The sequence below is a fragment of the Engystomops pustulosus genome, chromosome 7, assembly GCF_040894005.1.
Source record: "Engystomops pustulosus chromosome 7, aEngPut4.maternal, whole genome shotgun sequence".
Lineage (NCBI taxonomy): Eukaryota > Metazoa > Chordata > Amphibia > Anura > Leptodactylidae > Engystomops > Engystomops pustulosus.
The window spans coordinates 3,201,231-3,216,243 of NC_092417.1; the positions used below are offsets into that span (position 1 = coordinate 3,201,231).

The following is a 15,013-nucleotide window of genomic DNA, read 5'->3' on the forward strand; positions in this document are numbered from 1 at the left end:
GTGCACAATCTTCATGCATCGTACCACACTTCATTCTCGTCAGACTGTCCGGATCGGGGATCGCGACAGGAGCAGGTAAGTAAATTTGCCCCATTGAATGATCTTGCAAGACAAACAAAAGTGTTGATGTGACCAACAGGACCCCAGAAGCTGAAGTAGCATTTGTACAGTATAAGAAAAGCCCCGGTCCCAATTCAGAAAGGTTTAAATGGTCCATTTCTATTGGTTTATGCTTCTGGTGTAGGGCACTGAATCCCTGACTTCTGGGCTTCGATGTGGGTAATTGGGAACTATTGGCTATGAAATTGGAGTTGAGGGGAGTAAACACAGAGGGGCACATTTACTAAGCTCCAATTGGAATGCATAAAAAGTGCGTCCCTCCGACTAGAATGGGATATGCGCCCATTCACTAATTGTGTCGCACGCGTGATAAATGTGGCGCATGAGTTGCGCCACAAAATTTTTGCATAAAAAGTGCACAGCGAGGCTAATTGCCCAGCTGGTATCTATCATGGCTGGGCGTCCTGAGCAGTCCACAGCAGCACCAGATGCTCCCATTGGCATTTTTATGGAGCTACTCCGGCAGCAGTGTCCCCAGGTGTACGACTATGCCATCCGCGGAGCACGGGAGCTGGAGGCGGCGAATCGGCAAGCCCCCCCAACATCTGTGGCCCCAGGATCTGCTGCTCCGGCCGCTGCTCCGGCCGCTGCTCCAGTATATGGATACTGGGGGCTCTGGTGCTGAAGATGAGGAGGACCCTGGCCGTGCAAAGAAGGCACGTTTCACGGAACGTGAAACGGAAATATTGGTTGAGGAGGTATTGTTACATTTTTTTAACTTATTTATACTGTTGGTGTTCTGTTCTACTCTTTACCCACCGTTGAAGAGTGTTTTTAATGAAGGTTTTTTTTTTTTTTTGTGGCTTTTGTCTTTTCAAGGTTACCCAAAATTATGAACATCTTTTTGGGAGGCTGGCAGATTCTATTCCCCTGTCAGCCAAACACCACATTTGGCAGGGGATCACAGTGCGGATCAATGGCCTAGGTAAAAATTGCATTTTGAATAGTATTTGAATTTTTTTATGGTCACTTGGATTGTAAATCTTGAAGGTGAGTGGCCTTTTTATAATGTTTTTTTTTTTTTTTTTTCTTTTTGTTTTCAACTTTGCAGGAGTGGAATATCGTTCTGTTCCTGAGGTCCGCAAGAAGTGGTATGACTGCAGGAGGAGGCTGAAGGCCAAGCTGGCGAAGCACAAACAGTCAGCTCGGAGGACGGGTGGTGGCCCTAGTGTGGCCATGCGGATGTCGTGGGTGGAGCAAAAGATTAATCAAACAATACACCCCGATCTTACTGAAGGGATCGGGGATTTTGACACGGATGATCTTGATGTTGGTATGTACGTTTTATTTTATGTCTCTAATACTAATGTTTGGTTTCACTTTCCAAAAATATTTTGCAATCCTTTTTGGAAGCGGCTACTGGGGCGTGGAGTAGCCAGACATGAGGCTACACATTGCGGCTACTCCCCGCCCCAGTAGCCTCTTTACTCCTCCTAACCTGACATCATCGGCACGTAGCTCCTCGTAGCTGCGCGCCCTCGTCCGATAAGCCAGAGTACTCCGCATGCGCAGTAGCTTTGGCTTTGTTCCCCAGAGTGCAGGCATTGTCATATCTGAAGGTTCGTGGCACGGGACAGGTGTCTGCTATGCTCACCAAATAATACCAACAACGATGCCACTGCCACCAATGTATTTTATGGGATTAGGCATATATGTTTGCCTGCCCCCCCGGGCAACAAGCAAGGCCCCCCCCCCCCCCCCGGGCAACGAGCAAGGGCCCACCTGCCCCCCCTTTTATTTTCACCCCCCCCCCCTCCTTCTCTTTGTCTTACATGACCGGGCCTGCTGTGGAGTACTTTGGATTTTGTGGACTCCAGCGAGGACCTGTAAATAAATATTGATTAAAATGGCTGACGAGGGTGTGTCTGGTTTTCTTTCTATAAAATTTATTTGTACAATGATGTGTTTGTCATTCTGTAAAATTAGCCATAGTAGTGGTGCTGTTTATTTGACAGTGCTCATGACTAAGGCCTGAACTTACTGTAAAATGGTCATTTTTGTTTTGCACAAATTTACAGTAACGGATATTAAATTACCCCGGTACCCACCGCCACCAGGGGTGCCGGGAAGAGCCAGGTGCAGGGGCGGCCGCAGGCTGTTATTGTTGCACTGGAATAGCCCCCTAACAGTGGGCTTTCCCAGATCAGTAATGGCGGCTGCTGCTGCTTTTTGTATCTTGCTGGTTTTATAAATTGTTTGGAATACACGTCTTTTTTTTTTCATTTAAATTTAATATATTGATGTGGGGCTCACCCGATTTTTAACATCAGCCAGATACAAAAAAGCAGCAGCAGCCTGCCATTACTGATCTGGGATAGGCCACTGTTAGGGGGCTATTCCAACTCAACAATAACAGCCTGCGGCCGCCCCTGCACCTGGCTCTTCCCGGCACCCCTGGTGGCGGTGGGTACCGGGGTAGTTTAATATCCGTTACTGTAAATTTGGCCAAAACAAAAATGGCCATTTTACAGTAAGTTCAGGCCTTAGTCATGAGCACTGTCAAATAAACAGCACCACTACTATGGCTAATTATACAGAACGACACAAACACATCATTGTAAAAATATCTTTTATTGAAAAAAAGCCAGACACACCCTCGTCAGCCATTTTAATCCAGATTTATTTACAGGTCCTCGTCGGAGTCCACTGACTACAAAGTAGTCCACAGCAGGCCCGGTCCTTGAAGACAGCAAAAAACACACACAAAAACAAGGGGGTAAGGGGCCATGCTCGTGCACTAGGGGGTTGGTGGCCATGCTTGTTGCCCAGGGGGCTGTTGGCCATGCTCGTTGCCTAAAGGGTTGTGGAACATATATGTCTAATCATATAAAATACATTGCCAGCAGTGTAATTGTTCATAGTATAAGTTGGTGAGCATAGCTAGGTTGAAATTCAAATTACTGTGCCTATAGGATACAATGGTGGCAGTGGGAATCGTGTTTGGTATTAGTTGAGCATAGCATACTCCCCTGTCCCGTGCCCCAAACCTTCACATAAGACAAGCTATGAGGAGCTGCGCACCGATGATGTCTGGTTAGGAGGAGCAGTGAGGCTACTGGGGCGTTGAGTAGTCATGACATCTTGCCTCATGTCCGGCTACTCAACGCCCCAGTAGCCGCTTATCAAAAAATACACAATAGGGCCATAAAGATTTTATAACAAAAAATACTGCACGTGAGGATTAGCTCAAAAAAGTGCTTTCAACATGTACTATACATCCACCTACCACCTGTTCTACCTTTCTAGGTATATTCGTGGTGGTAGCTTCCAAGTGTGGCTATCAATTTTAATTTAAGGTTACAGCACTCTATAGTTTTTGAATTGTAATTTACTTTGTTTTATCAACAGGGAGGGCTGCTCCACCCGCGGCACCACAGGCTGCACCACCACCAGCAAATGAGGCTGCACCCGGACCTCCATGTGCTTCGCCAGCCACTCCTCCTGCAGTCGTATCACTTGGTGGGTCCAGTGGGGATGAGGCTCCTGAAGTGGTGCCCGCTGAAGATAGGCCCATCACACTTGGCATATTTTCCAACTATATGGATAAAAGCCTTGAAGCGATGGGCCTAATTCAGCGGGAACTCCAAAGGCATGGCCGGATGATGGAGGAGGGGTTCCAGCTTATTAGTGGAGATTTAAGAGCTCTCATCAATATTCTGGGACTCCTCATCCACCAAGGAACTGTGGCTCAGGGGGGGAGTGTGAGTGTCCCTCCATTCTCCCCACCCCAGGTCCCCACTGGTGGGGATCCAGTGACACAGGCCAGCCCTGCCCCCAAATCCCAGATTCAGCTTCCAACTGATCAGGATTCGGGGTGCAGTTACGCACCATCGCTGGCAGGTGCACTGGATCCCTCTCCAGTGGTCCTGGGCCCTTCCCCTGAAGCCACGTTCCTACTTTCGGTCAAGGAGGAACTTAGATCCTCGGCTTCCAATCCACCGGGCACATCTGGGAGTTCTGTGGTGACGCGGCGGCAGGCAAAAAGGGGGAAGGGGCCTGTCCGTCGTTCATCACGTTCTTCCAAACCGTAATTTTGTTTTTTTTTTTTTTTTTTTTTTTAACTTTATTTATTTTGGTTAACTTGATTTTGATCAAAAATGACAAATAAATTTTTGATCTACTTTGTCTTCCTCTGAGCTGAAATTATTTTACTAAAGAATGAAAAGCATGGATCCATTTTGACATTGCATTTACTTTAATGCAATTCGAAATATACAGACATTAAGGTATCCAAAAAAAAATAGTAACTGGCAGATCACTTTAAAAGTAAATCTCAGTGATTTGCCTGCGCCTTAGTTGTCCCGCTCTATTTGTGGGTTCAGCAGACACATCCCCCTGATGCTCTATATGCTCAGTTAAATCTGTTGCAAGGTCAATTTCTAGCCTGTTGGCTGTTGCAATGTTATGTAACATGCAACAGGCTATAATGACCTTGCACACAATGGGGGGTTTGTAGAGCATAGCCCCCCCGGAAAAATCCAGGCAGCGGAACCGACTCTTGAGAATTCCAAAGGTCCTCTCAATGGCACTTCTGGTTCTTCGATGTGCGTGGTTGAAGCTCCTCTCCTTAGGGGTGGTTGGCCGCAAATATGGTGTCATCAACCATGGCAATAATTTGTAGCCATTATCACCTAAAAACAGGACAAAGTAAAGCTAATTAGCTTAATTTTAAAACTGAGGCAGCATTCACACAAACATCTGCCTGCCGGGCGTCCGTGTGCTCCGTGTAATGGAGAGGAGGAGGGGTGACCGCTCTCCATAGCAATGCATGGGGGCTGCACGTAACACAGGGAAACATAGGACATGTGTTAGCTCCCCCCCCCCCCCCCCCATGTACGGTGTTGCATGTGTGCTGCACCATATTGCTCTGTGCGGCCATTGCCATCTATGGGGACATATGTATGGGCGTAAGTTTGCAGCTGTACATATGTCCCCCATACAGTAGTGTGAATGGAGCCTTAGTCCGAGCTTAGACTGACATTTTTGGATTATCCTCACAATATCAGTTTTTTCCTTGGAATCTGCTTGGTTTATCAGTGACAATAATGCAAGTTATTTGCATTTGGGGATGTCTTCTTTTTCCACAATATTTTTAACAAAACATGATGGTAGTTAAAGGGGTTTGCCAACAAACGAAAGTTAAGCCGTATCCATGAGATAGTGCCTAACTTCATGATCAGTGCTGAGACCCCCACAGACAGCAAAAATGACTAATGGAGCAGATGGCCGTGCATGCCCATTCCGCTCCATTAATCTCTATGGAGCTGACAGAGATTGGTGAGCGCTGTGCTCGGCAAGATCACTCGCCTCCATAGAGATTACTTGAGCAAAACAGTCATGTTCAGCCATCTGCTCCATTAGTCTGACTGAGCGGCGAGGGCTCCATTGGTTATGCAATATGTGGGGGTCTCAGCACTGATCAGGGAGTTAGGTCCTATCCCGTGGATAGGGCTAAACTTTATTTTGTGGGAAAACCCCTTTAGATTGTGAGGTTTACCAGTTCAGTCACATGTCCATGGACAAAGTAGGTGTTTGTAACTGATACCCCTCAGTATGTATTTGGAAATTAGGCTTAACCCCGCACTTTTTTTTTCTCTCTCTCTTAACGCCGGTTTCGTCAAATTAATTTCATATGCTGAGAATGTGTTTTGTTTAAATTATTTTGCCTTTTTTTTTTAAATTCATTTGTTTGTGTTAACATTTTAGTTTACATTGTGTAAACTTTTGAAAAAAAAAGGCAAAAATGTAAACAATACTCTTCTCAGTTTCAGAAAAACATAATTAAAGACACACCTTATGGAGCATGACCACATTTTAAGTGTTTAGTAATTGAAAGAGCATTCACATTCACTTACCAAGCAGAAAGGCGTCCCTGTACAATTCACTCTGGAGCCGGCGATTGAGGCCACAGTGCTCAAAGATAAAGGAATCGTGTGTCGAGCCAGGGTACTTTGCGACCACATTCGTTATGAGGTTATTGTGGTCCACGGTGACCTGCACATTAATAGATCTAAACATTTTTCGATTGCGGTACCGATATTCATCGGCCGCAGGAGGCACCAACGCCACATGTGTGCAGTCGATTAGCCCGATCACGTTGGGCATCCCCGCTACTTGCACAAACTCCGCTTGCGTCCTCCGGATGGCATCAGCAGTTTTGGGGAAGGCGATGTACTGTGTACAGAGCTTAAACAGCTCATCCACTACCTCGTGGAAAAAACGGCTGAAGGTTGGTTGCGAAAAACCAAAACGCTCAGCAATGCAGTGCTGGAAGGACGCGTTAGCCATATAATAGATGGCCGAGACCATCTTGGTGAGTCCAGGCACTGCATGTGACCGTCCTGTTTTTGCCCCGATAGCTACTTCAAGCTTCTCATAGAGGCTTAGGATTGAAGCTCTATCCAGCCGAAACTGCTGATACACCTCCGCGTCCGTAAAATCTGCAAAGGACACACGAGGACGGAACACTCGAGGACGCCTCCTCTGCCTCCGTCTGCGCTGTCTAGCCATGATCCTGTCATTTTGAATGGCCACGTAGACGATGGGAAGCATATCCATTGTCCTAGAATTAAGAATATGGAATATTATTTTTTTATGCTCATATTGGCAGATTGGTCAGATAAGGTATGTTACTTTGTGAGTAATTTAAACTTACACTAAAAATTTGTTTAATCCCAATTTGTGGTAAATAATAAACACATTTTTAGTTTTTCCGGGGCCTCTCTAACAATTTGTATACATTTTTTTAATATTTGAATTTAAAAGTGTGACTTACCTTTGCAAATGCTTTTTTGACGAGTGTTTGTCTTCTTATTACCACCAATCTCCACTCCTGTTTTACAAATTGTATTGTTATTTTTTCAAAAATCAATCCTTTTTTGAAATTTATATGTGAACATTTACTTACCTTTTTGCTAAATTTCAATGGATTTATTGTGCACAATCAACAGTCAACTTTTCCAATCTCCTTCAGAACCCTCGACTCCTAACTCTCTCCATTTTGTTTGTTTTTTGGAAACCATTTTATATTTTTTCCCTAAATTGTGTCGCACACACCTTTACCTTGTTGCCACAAGCATAATAGCAATCAGTTTACTCATGCGACACTTTTGTGTCGCGGTTTGAATAGTGTCGCACTTCTATTCTGTGTTTGCGCGCTTTGATATGCGCGCCCCCGTTTGTGACGCACGCTATTTAAATTGTGGCGCACGGCTGGTTAGATTGTGTCGCGCGCTTCGGCCATTTTCCAGATTCACTCCTTGGTTTTGTGGCGCATGCACGGCGGATTTTGGCGCGAAATATTGAAAATCTGACGCCAGCAGCAGCGTCATAAATAGAAGCCACACCTGCAACTACAGCAGATACCGTGCACAGCAGCCAGGGAACAATACTGAGAATTGTAAGTACCCAAAAACAACACAAAATACACCCAAAACAAGGCAAAAAAAGGGGAAAAAGCCCCAAAAGAGAGATAAGAAGGGTGGATATACAGGGCAATGTAAAGGACAGTGAAGAAACACAAGCTAATGGCACAGCACATGTTGCAGGGGGATCGCATCGTCAGAATTACATGAGCTTAACATCATAACTTCTAATCCCTTCACGTAGATCTATATTGTCGTGAACGAGGAGGGAACAACCTTTCGAAAAGCAAGATGGCCACATCCTCAGGTAAAGCGCTCAATACATTTTAGATAACTCCAAAATAAACCTAGAAATGCAATGTTCACACAGAGTTTTCAATTAGGGTGTTTTCTATTCAAAATCACATTATTACATAAAAGAAAATGTCAAAATGATTTTTACAGCAAAAAAGGTTTTTATGTGTCATCACCAAAATATAAACATTTACATCAAAGTATATGGTCATGGGCGCATGCGTCACTAGCTACGCTTTGAAGTGCAGTGCTAGCGCAATGGGGGCGCACCCTGGGCTGGACACATTTGCAAATGCATTGAAAGGCATCTCCTGGTTAAGCAATCACGTGCGTTACACTGGACACACTAATGTTTTTTTTTAGTGAGGCCCAAAACCATGCACTTTTAAACGCAGGACTAGCGCTGTCACCGTGTGATTCCGTTTTTGGACAATACACATGCATTTAGTTGAAGCCCTTAGCGCTCTGCACGGTAGCTGTACTGCACTGAGATGATGCCGGTTCTGCTCTGCACAGGAGCCAAACCGCCATCGGGGGTTGCGGGATGTCAGCGTTAATCTACCGCTGACATCCACAGCTAACACCCGCGGTCGGAGTGGGCTCCGATCGTGGGTGTTTATTCCGTAAAATGACGCAACCGCACCATTTAACATGCCTTCCGGGGTTCTTTACCCCACGATCGGTGCCCCAGCGATGTTTTTGGGGGCGCCAATCGCTGCTATGGCACCACTGGGGTCCGATAGGGGCCCCAGAGAAGCCTGAAGGCAGGGCCTTTAAGATGGCGTCTGTGACGTCATCTTAAAGGCAAAGTGTCAGCCTATGCATCTGCATAGGCTGACACTGCTAATACCCTGCAATACATGAGTATTGCAGAGTATTATCATGAAGAAGCAATCAGATGATTGCTTGGTCATGTCCCGTGGTGGATCAAGAAAAAAAAAAAGGTAAAGAAAATGTTTTTCGTGCAAAAATAATTTAACAAATCAATAAAAATGGCCATAAGCCCAAAAAAATATAAAGATACAAATTACGCTCAAAAAAGTCAAAACAGTCCGTCACAATCCATAGAATAAAACAAAATAAATATTGGACCCATATGATGAACGCCGTAAATCAAAAAATTACAAACCCGCCAAAAATTCTGATTTTACCTATTATATCCCACTAAAAATGCAATAAAAAGTGAACAACAAAACATATGTACTCCACAATGATACTGTTGCAAAGTACAACATGTCCCGCAAAAAACAAGCCAACAACCAGCTCTGTAGCCAAAAACGTAACAATGTTATGCCACTTGGAAGACGGCGATGCAAAAATGAGAGATTTTACAACACATTAGCATTTTTTTTTCCAAATTAATTAAAAATTAAGAAAAAATATTCATGTCTGGTATCCCCGTAATCGTATCGACCCATAGAATAAAGATAACAGGATTATTAGGCTATACGGTGAACACCAATTTTTTTTATTTAACTAATCCAGTACAGAATTGATTCTTTTCTACTTATGACCTCAAAACAAGTTCAAAATTTGCTACAATAGGTGATACCAACCCCAAAATGGTGACACTGGAAAAAGCATCTCATCTTGCCAAAAAAATGCCGTCACATGGCCCCAAATAACGTAAAAGCGAAAATTTTATAGCCTTCAAAAGGGGGCAACGAGAAAACTCAAATCCAGGCAGCTGCAGGGTGCTCCTTCCCTTCTGCGTCTCGCTGTGCCCCCATAACACAAGTAATGTCCACATGTGGGGGGTCGCTGCACTCAGGAGAAATTGTTGAACACATTTTATGGTGGCTTTTTGCTTTTTATCTTTTTGAAATGTGTAAATTTTAGGCCTAAATGAACATATAAGCAACAAAAATTGACCATTCTAAATTTCACACCCATTTGGATTCAATTACTAGGAAGATCTCAAGGAGTTCACAATCTTCGTAAATGCTGCTTCTGATATCATGAGGGGTGCAGATTTGAAAATGGGTTTGTTATATATGTGGTTTAGATGCTAAAAATATTACAATTCAGTGAAAACACTATTTATCCTCCAAATTGCCAAATTATCATAAAATATATATATTTGTAAGCTGCGCAACATCAAAAATAATTATCAAGACATTTTTTTTATTTATGCCAATGTAAATAAGACGATTGGAAATGTTATTCTGCAACTTATTTAGGTTGAAAATCATCTGCATGAAAATGCAATGATTCAAAATTTTGTCAAGGTCACATTTATCCCAAAACTCAAGTTTGTGACATTTTTTTGGGGAATGAAAGCAAAAAATAACAGCCAACATTTACCAATAAAATGAAGTACAAGATGTGTGGAATCGTTTAGATTAGTAAAAGTGTTCAAAAGTTATAACTATATAAATCAAACCATATCACAATCCCATAAATTGGGCTGAGCCTTAGGCTAGATTCACACTGCTGTTGGCCGCCCGTACCGTAGCGGGCAACGGCCGTGTACGGGGAGAGGAGGAGGAGGAGGTGAGCGTAGCTCCCCCCCGCCCCTCTACATAGGAAGTAATGGCGCACGGCGCCGTACTACGGAGAAAGATAGGACAGGTCCTATCTTTTTCTTGGGTACGAAGCGGTACGGTGCCGCACGTGTGCTGAACCGTACCGCTCCCGTAGTGCGCCATGCGCCCATTGCCGTCTATGGGGGACGTATATCGGCCGTATATACGTCCCCCATACAGTCGTGTGAATGTAGCCTTAAGCTGTAAAATGGCTGCGTCCTTAAGGGGTTAATACACAATGCAAAGACTATGAAAACACACCATGAGAAGAAGGCCGAAGACGCCAGACATGTGATAGGCAACACAAATTCCGAGCACAACAAGATCAGGGTAAACCCAATGCAAATCTTTGAAACAAATCTATCATAAATAAGTTTTGAATTTCATATTGGTAAAAATATCAAATATCTTGCGTTCTTGTATTTTACAGATGAAAGCCAGGCAGGCACCAGCAGCGGCAAGAGGAAGCAGAAGAAGAGCGCCCCTTTTGATCGAGCAGAGCTCGTCGCTTTGATAACCATCTGCGACGAGCGGGGCTACGACCTGCTCCGTGAGACTGGCAGCTATAAAGCAAAGACCAAAATCATGGAGCAGGTCCAAGCCCATCTGCTCGAGAAATACGGCCGGTACCATTCCGTCCGACAGTTGCAGAAGCGGTTCTCGGACATAAAGGTCCGTGAGGAGCGTTTTTTGGAGCGTGTCCGAAGCCGGAACCGCTCTGCAAAAGGTTAGAAGATACAACTTGGTTCTCTAAGTAATGACATGTCTGTGCATTTTTTGATGATTTCTCTTTTTCTTTCTAGCCGGACGGGAGAGGGCACCGGCCGTAGAAGGGGCCTCTTCTTCTGCTTCTGTTGCTGCTGCTGTTGTGGTGGATGTTGGGGACGACTCTCCCCCTCCACCAAGCCCTGTGCCACCTGGCCAAGAGGTAAAGACTGGCATACTTTTAGGAATCTAAGATGTTGAAAATGTAATATATACTAATTCATTTGTAATTAGTATTAATTTATATATATATTTTTTTTTTTACAGGATCTTGCTGTGGCTCCGGAGGAGGAGATGGTTACCCTGGTGCTGGAACCGGTGGAAGACCCACATGAAGAGGTCCAGCCACCAGAGGTAGCCACCACAGCAGTGGCCGAGGGTCTTCAGATGTCCATCGGTGAGCAGCTCCTCCATGAAATGGAGCTGCTCAACCGAAACATGGACATTCTGATGGCCCATTTCGAAAGGTTGTTCCACCCTCCTCGTTCTTAATTTTGTGTCTTTTTTTGTTTAAAAGATTTTGTTAAAAAAACATTTAAAAATTTAAAAAAAAAAATGAAAAAAATGAAAAAATTTCAAAAAAAATTTCAAAAAGTTTGGAAAAAAAAAAAAAAAAAAAAAAAAATGTTTGAACCAAAAAAAAAAAAAAAAAAAATTTTACCATGATTATCCCCCAAAACAGGCAACGGTGTTTGTAAAGTTGTCTTTTTACCATGATTATCCCCCAAAACAGGCAACGGTGTTTGTAAAGTTGTCTTTTTACCATGATTATCCCCCAAAACAGGCAACGGTGTTTGTAAAGTTGCTGTAAATCAATAGCATGAGATGTATTTATTAAGGTATCAGTATTTTTCTTTGATGTCTGAATATAAACAAATGTAATGTGATTTTAAAACAGTGCTTGAATAAATTATTAATTTTTGCATAAAAATGACTGTTTATTACGTTAACTTCCATAAAAAAACAGGGGCAGCAACACACTGGTGGGGGGGGGGGGTGTTTGTTGACATAAACACTGGTGGGGGGGGGGGTGTTTGTTGACATAAACACTGTTGGGGGTTTATGGTGACATAAACACTGGGGGGGGGTGGTGACATAAACACTGGTGGGGGGGGGATGGTGACATAAACACTGGTGGGGGGGTATGGTGACATAAACACTGGTGGGGGGGGGTGTTTGTTGACATAAACACTGTTGGGGGTTTATGGTGACATAAACACTGGGGGGGGGGGGGTGACATAAACACTGGTGGGGGGGTATGGTGAGATAAACACTGGTGGGGGGGGGTATGGTGACATAAACACTGGTGGGGGGGTATGGTGACATAAACACTGGTGGGGGGGGGTGTTTGTTGACATAAACACTGTTGGGGGTTTATGGTGACATAAACACTGGGGGGGGGTGACATAAACACTGGTGGGGGGGGTATGGTGAGATAAACACTGGTGTGGGGGGTATGGTGACATAAACACTGGTGGGGGGGTATGGTGACATAAACACTGGGGGGGGGGGAGTGCAGGGTCACACAGACACTTTGGCTAAAGATAACTTACATGATGTGGGCAGCTTGGTGTATTTTGCTGGGTTCACACCATATTCTTGGTCTAGGCTCAGCGTATATGTCACTAAAGCCCCTGACGTGTGACCTTTGTGTATACATTGGCAAATAGTTGCAGACGGCGGCCGGCCTTTTGCCTCCATCTGATGCTAAAACTTTAAATCAAGGACTAAACTTTTGCAAAAGTTAACAAATAATTTTTATTTATATTGCTTCAGTAAATTCCGTAAAGCTTTACAAATAAATATACATCTTTCCACTATGTAGCCTCCACAAGAGCAATGTATGCTGGGTGCCATGGTGGCTCATTAGTTAGCATTACAGCCTTGCAGCCTTGTGGACCTCGATTCGAGTGACATCCAGGTCAACGTCTGCACAGAGTTTGCATTTCTCTCCATGTTTGTGTTGGTTTCCTCCAGGTCCTCCGGTTTCATCCCACGCTCAAACACATACTTGCAGGTTTTTTAGATTGGGAGCCCCATTGGGGACAGGGAACATTCTGATAAGGACTGATTATTAATTCTTATGTGCTCATCGGAGGCAAGGGATGCCTATGTTAATCAAAAGCATTGTTTTGCATCCTTATTCACTTTTGTCAATCACTTGTATCACTCATCATGAGATAGGAGCAGGGTGGAATACACATACATCACACCATACCCCTTTAAATGGGCCAGGAGGAGAGAGCATACCTGCAGACCTATCCCTTTAAGTGGGGCTTGAGAAGAGAGCATACCTGCACACCTATCCCTTTCAAACCAGGAACGGAAAGCCATAATCCCGCCTCCAAAAAATACATTCTCAGGAACCAGAAGTGAAGCAAGATCTCATTTACAATTTATCGAGCTACATTTTAAGTCCTCAACAAAGTGCCTTACTGTCTAAAGGTTTAGGTTTTTCACCCAGCAATAATTTCAATATATTTCATACTATCCTAGATGTAAATAAATTTATTAGAAATTTAACTCTGCGAAAACATTTTTTTGAATGTCCAGAGGGTGATAAGACCTATTCTAAGGACTGTGGTAATACCGGGATGCTAAGCCTAAACAAAGATATGAACACTTTTGAAGACCAATATCACCTCTCGACATTGCGCCAACTTCAGTCTGAAGAATATGATATAGTGGACTTGAACCAATCTTTCCGAACTTCCAACTCTTTGTTCTACCCCATTAACTCAAGATCCACCACAATGGACATTTTCCAAGAACAGGTGGAACGAGATTTGATTGAACTAAAAGAAGTTACCACTCAGCACCAGAAATATAATATTTCAAACCAGGAACGGAAAGCCATAAAAGAAATTAAAATGAACTCTGATCTTCTAGTCCGCTCTGCAGACAAGGGGGGTGCGATAGTTCTCCTTAATGCCGGACTGTATAAAAAATTAAATTTAGAGATGTTGAGTGATGAAAAAACGTATCTAAAATTACAATCAAATCCTACTATTGAATTTCAAATGTTGTTAAGGAAACTGTTGGATGAGGGATTAAATATGGGTGCAATATCCCAGAAAATATCAGATTACCTGTATGTCAAATTTCCCGTTACCCCAGTCTTTCACTCATTGCCGAAGATACATAAGGAGGTCTTCCCCCCTCCCCTCCGCCCCATTGTGGCGGGTATCGGATCTCTGAGTGAAAGATTGGGGGAGTGGGTTGACCACCACCTTCAGCCACTGGTTGCTTCCCTTCCTGGCCTATTGAAAGATACTAAACATACTATTTCTTTACTTGATGGTATACCATGGAGACGGAGCTCCATGTGGCTGTCGTGTGACGTGGTAGCATTATACCCATCTTTAGACCATGAAATTGCATTACAATGCCTGACTTACTGGTTGGATAAATATAGCATGTATTCACTTGCAGTAAAAGAGTTTATAGTAGAAGCAGTTAACTTTCTCTTGAAAAGAAATTATTTTTCATTTGATGACAGCTATTTTTTACAGAGATGCGGTGCATCGATGGGGGGCAGATGTTCTCCATCATTAGCAAATCTGTACATGGCCAGATGGGAAGAACTTTATCTGTTTTCTGGGGCAAATCCTTTTCTCTCCCATATCAGGTGGTACGGCCGTTATATTGACGACCAGCTCCTGATATGGGAGGGAACTGTATTGGATGCAGAAAATTTTGTCAAATATCTGAATTCTAACTACATGAATTTAAAATTCACATTTAATTTACAGGCTAAAACTATCAATTTCTTGGATATCAGCTTAACTGGTACCAATACTGTAGTTCAAATTTCCCCATATGTCAAACCAACGGCATCTAATACCACCCTACTAGCTAGCTCATGCCACCCCAATCATGTTATAAAGAATATCCCTACAGGAGAACTTATCCGCACTAAAAGGAATTGTTCCACATCCTCCCTGT

The 15,013-nt window shown here is 43.6% G+C and overlaps 2 protein-coding genes across 2 annotated transcripts; one reads left to right on the forward strand and one right to left on the reverse strand.

Annotated features, from left to right (window-relative positions):
• Window positions 1-511: 511 nt before the first annotated feature.
• Window positions 512-4,151, forward strand: LOC140068866 (uncharacterized). The gene is made up of 4 exons (XM_072114234.1): window positions 512-648; window positions 888-1,045; window positions 1,172-1,393; window positions 3,469-4,151. The coding sequence occupies exons 1-4, from the start codon at window positions 512-514 to the stop codon at window positions 4,149-4,151; spliced, it is 1,200 nt and encodes a 399-aa protein (XP_071970335.1).
• Window positions 4,152-4,380: 229 nt separating this feature from the next.
• LOC140068867 (putative nuclease HARBI1) lies at window positions 4,381-6,678 on the reverse strand. Its single transcript, XM_072114235.1, has 2 exons — window positions 5,976-6,678; window positions 4,381-4,751 (listed from the first exon to the last, which is right to left on the reverse strand). Exons 1-2 carry the CDS (start codon window positions 6,676-6,678, stop codon window positions 4,381-4,383), a joined length of 1,074 nt encoding a protein of 357 aa, XP_071970336.1.
• Window positions 6,679-15,013: the final 8,335 nt, after the last annotated feature.

Coding starts and splice junctions, on each gene's coding strand:
- LOC140068866 (XM_072114234.1), top strand. CDS start 512: ATGGCTGGGCGTCCTGAGCAGTCCACAGCAGCACCAGATGCTCCCATT. Junction 1,046..1,171: donor AGTGCGGATCAATGGCCTAG/GTAAAAATTGCA, acceptor TCAACTTTGCAG/GAGTGGAATATCGTTCTGTT. Junction 1,394..3,468: donor CACGGATGATCTTGATGTTG/GTATGTACGTTT, acceptor TTTTATCAACAG/GGAGGGCTGCTCCACCCGCG.
- LOC140068867 (XM_072114235.1), bottom strand. CDS start 6,678: ATGGATATGCTTCCCATCGTCTACGTGGCCATTCAAAATGACAGGATC. Junction 4,752..5,975: donor CAGGGACGCCTTTCTGCTTG/GTAAGTGAATGT, acceptor TCCTGTTTTTAG/GTGATAATGGCTACAAATTA.